At 41.3% G+C, this 3,936-nt stretch overlaps 1 protein-coding gene across 3 annotated transcripts in view; it reads right to left on the bottom strand.

The window, feature by feature from the left end:
• The window catches only part of xrn2 (5'-3' exoribonuclease 2), a 33,946-nt gene that overhangs the window by 9,118 nt on the left and 20,892 nt on the right, over positions 1-3,936 (bottom strand). For all 3 annotated transcript variants that reach the window (XM_020619459.1, XM_020619460.1, XM_020619461.1), the window contains 2 exons: positions 3,237-3,365; positions 1,326-1,441 (listed from right to left, as the gene is read on the bottom strand). In XM_020619459.1, the coding sequence (XP_020475115.1) occupies positions 1,326-1,441; positions 3,237-3,365 (245 nt within the window). The remainder of the gene's footprint in view (positions 1-1,325; positions 1,442-3,236; positions 3,366-3,936) is intronic.

Here is a 3,936-nt window from a genome sequence, read left to right as displayed (position 1 = left end):
GAATGGAGTTTTTTTTTTTTTTTTAAAATTATAAAACAATTGTTTGTCTTAGAAAAAGAGGGAGCGTCTCTAGTGTCCACTCTTCCCCTGGGAGGATTTGATCCTTTTACCTCACTGTAAACTTACTATCTTTGGGTTTTGCACTGTTGATCGAGCAAAACAAGCAATGTGAAGCGCTCATCTTTGGGTGTTTATCTTTTTACTTCCTTTGGACATTTTCTACTTTGAATAACTGATTATTTAAGAATGTCAGTATTACATTAACTTGAGGATTCTTCTGTTCTTTTACATTTCAGATACTGTTCGTAATAACCAGGCATATTCAGTATTCAAATAAGAGACAAGAACACGACTATCAAGTTGATAGGGTCAATTAGTGTCCTTTAATATCTGCCATCAGCCGATTCAGACTCAGAGCAGATATTTATAGTTACCTAAATGCTGATTAAACAAGTCTGACGCATTAAAAGCTGAAGACCTCTGAACTTGCCACACCGTACTTTTACTGAGCTATTTGATCAAAATATTGGAAGAATATTCCACTTATACCCATAAATTATTGATGTGATATAAATGAAAAGTTAAGGCTGGGAGGATACAACTCCAACTGGCATGACACAATGGAGACAGGAACTCTCAGCAGAGCTCAGTTCCTCTATTGGTATTTCCAGCAGAGGAACTGGGGACTGTGTGCTCTCTGAAGGGTGAGGCCTGCAGTGCTGAACTTTACAGCATTTTACTCCGGGCATTCTTAAAAACGCCGCTGCGGACTGCTGAGGAAATCCAAATCACCATGAGGGACTTTTACCCCAGGGAGCGTTTGAGTTTGGCTCCTGGGTTGAGCAGTGAAAACACACCTAGTATTTAACTTTAGCCAGTACAGAAATTCTTATCTATTGTCTAGAACTGTGGCTCTTTGAACTGATAGATGCTGCAGTGCTGCCATTTCTGAGCTTACTTAAATGCCCCGAGTGGAACAGATACTTTTACTTTAAACCATATCTGCAATATTATTTTCTTTGTTGAAATTCTGTGTGTAAATGCCAGGAGTTTAATTGTAAGAGATATTAGCTCCTTGTCATCCTGTATCAACCGTATCACACCAAAGTGTGGGGACTTCTGTCAACTGCTGTAAGTTGAGACCTTCTGTCTTCACCTTTATACAGAAATGTTGCCCTCCCTTATTTATGATCAGACCTGATTTACATCATAATTTAGAACACAAATCACTAAAATGATGCAGTGAACTTGTTCCTATGTTAATCTGTAGTAGAGATAAACCACAGGTTAGCCGACACTTCTCAGGTTGTGTATGCGTTTCTTACGCTGGAAAGACTGGTGGCTGCTGCCGCGAGGACGATGATAGTTTCCTGGCTGGTAGCTGCTCGGTGGGGGGGCGTTGCTGTACTGTCCACCCTGCTGGTTTCTGTTCAGACTGTGACTGTAGGAAGAGAAGAAGTGGCACTGTAAAATCTAATTCACAACAACCCATCCTCTCAACACAGCCTTTTTACATTTTCAGCACAAGTTCATCATCCAAGGCAACCATTATACAACCCAAGGACATTCCAGGTAGCCAGCGTTTCCCCTTGCTTGGTTGTGTGCTGAAGGTCACTGGAAATGAACAACATCACTCAGCACATTCACATGCATTTAACTGGGTTACACGGTGTAAATAAGAAACCTGGTTTCCATAATCAGGATAGGAGATTAGATAAAAATCAAAAACTGTTCCAAATATTTTACATGAGAACATCCAAAGTGTCCAGAGCAGTGTCAGGTCTCCTCTGTCGGAGGAGGAAACCTCCTCCTTCCAAACCAGATCCCCCCATGTCGTCCTCATGAAGCCATTCAGTGACCTAGAGCTGCAGCCATGAGTCAGTTCACTGGTAGAAAATGAACCTCAGCTATTTAGAAGCAACAGTCACCGACATGTTCTGGTTCCACCTTCTTTAATGTGAGGAGCTGATGCTTTTCTTTGTCAGACATGAGAATCAGCTGAGTCTCTGTGGGTCTGTTGGTTGGACACAACAAGACATGAAGACGCCACCTTTGGCTCTGGAGAGTCACAGTGGGACTTTTTCCCCAGTGTCTGACATTCTGGGGATAAACAGATCAATCAGATCATCAGGACGATGATCAGCTGATTGATCAGTGACCCTGCTGGTTGTGTCTCCACTCACTGATTCAGGAGTTTAAATAAGATCATCCAAACTTCTTTCTGTTCAGACTCTGCACAGCCCTGACTGGATGACTTGTTACTGAGTTCACTACCGGCCCTCCAAATAGACCCCATTTGCAACAACAATAACTGAAATCCTTTTCTTCACTGTTGTCTCCATGTTTTCCTCCCCACCGTCGCCTGTGCAGCAGCTGCCTGTTTGGCCCCATCAAGGCACAAAACTGCTTGAATTACTGAATTAACAACTTAGTTTAGCAGGGAAAAAGAAAAAAAGGAATACGCCGTGTTTTCTTCAAATCCGTGCATAATTAATTCCCAAACATGCTACAGTCGGACCGAGCCAGATGTCCAATTACTCACATTTCCTTAATGATAATATCAATGTGTGGAGGAGAGAGCTTAGATCATAATCAAGGATGGCTGGTTAATGGGGAGCGTTAGGGGGGATCCAAACATTTTTCATTTTAAAACACTGTGCCCTTCTCCCGAGTCTGAACGCTGAGCCACTGCAGAATCAGCAGCCATTGTTCCACACTGCTCACCACAAAATTATATCACACAATGTACGATGTTCTAGGAAGAGGTGCGTTGGTGTTTGACATTTTTTTATGAAGTGTAACAAACTATTACTTAAATAAAACCTTCAGGACTTAAGGTCATGTCATAAAGGTGATATCCTAGGTGATGTTGGTGACAAAGTGCTTTTTGTGGACATCTTTGTAATATTCAAGGTACTTTTTCTTTTCAGGCACAAACATTTTAGACTCTGCTAAAACTACAGTTCATATAAAGGCATATACACCATCTACCTGCATTCATTTGGAATTTTACTGTAAGCTAATCTATTGTTTGTGTAAGTTAGTGAGAAACTTTCATTTTGTTTGTCATTTTCATGTTTTAGAGAAAATACTTTTCTGGTCCTTCCAAATACATCATACGTCCGAGAAACATTACAAATTAAGAATCTTTTATGACATTTTATAGCAGCAGAGCTTCATCATGATTTGACCGTGTTCTAAAGGCTGCTCCAATAAACAGTAATAGATAAACATACCCCAGAGCTCTGAAGCCGGACTGGTCCAGGTGAGCCTGTTGTCTGTTTGGGTTGAAGCCCAGCTGGGGTCTCCAAGGCTCCTGGCTCCCCTTCACCCAGTTGTCTGGCTTCAGGACTTTATTGGGAATCCTAAAAACAAAACAAAAAAAGCAAAGAGTAAAATTTGCACTCGAATAAATGAACAAAACTGTCACAAATCACAGAATGAAGAGTGCTGCCTTCTATCTGAGCCCCGAGGGGACGCCTTGTTTAGCTAAACTTGTGTACGGTGTTACACACTGTAGTGCTGAACAACATAAAAACAAAACTGGCTGAGGATCAAATAAAATAACTATTTTATTTTATTTTTTTTAAGTAACCCAGTCTCTATGAAATAACCAAACCCAACATTACGTATCCTCCAGTCACAGTCCAGTGTGTGATCTGAGCCACAGAGCTCCAGTGTGTCCAGACACCATTAACCCCATCAGTGACCACCGTCTCCTTTGTCACCATGAACACACACTGGAGTTTCTTCTGACTCAGTCACGCGCACACGCACGCACAACGTCCTGCTGCTGCCAATACTCACTACAAACCAAATGCTGATTCACCCACCGCTAAAAACAGTCCCCAACAAATGCACCGTTTAATCCTGTTTAACATGTGATAAAAATTACAAAGCAGCAGAGTTGTTTTTAACAATTAAACTATATATATA

The sequence above is a fragment of the Monopterus albus genome, unplaced genomic scaffold, assembly GCF_001952655.1.
Source record: "Monopterus albus unplaced genomic scaffold, M_albus_1.0 scaffold220.1, whole genome shotgun sequence".
Lineage (NCBI taxonomy): Eukaryota > Metazoa > Chordata > Actinopteri > Synbranchiformes > Synbranchidae > Monopterus > Monopterus albus.
Note: the sequence above shows the minus strand (reverse complement) of the source record. Positions and strands in the feature narration are given on the sequence as shown.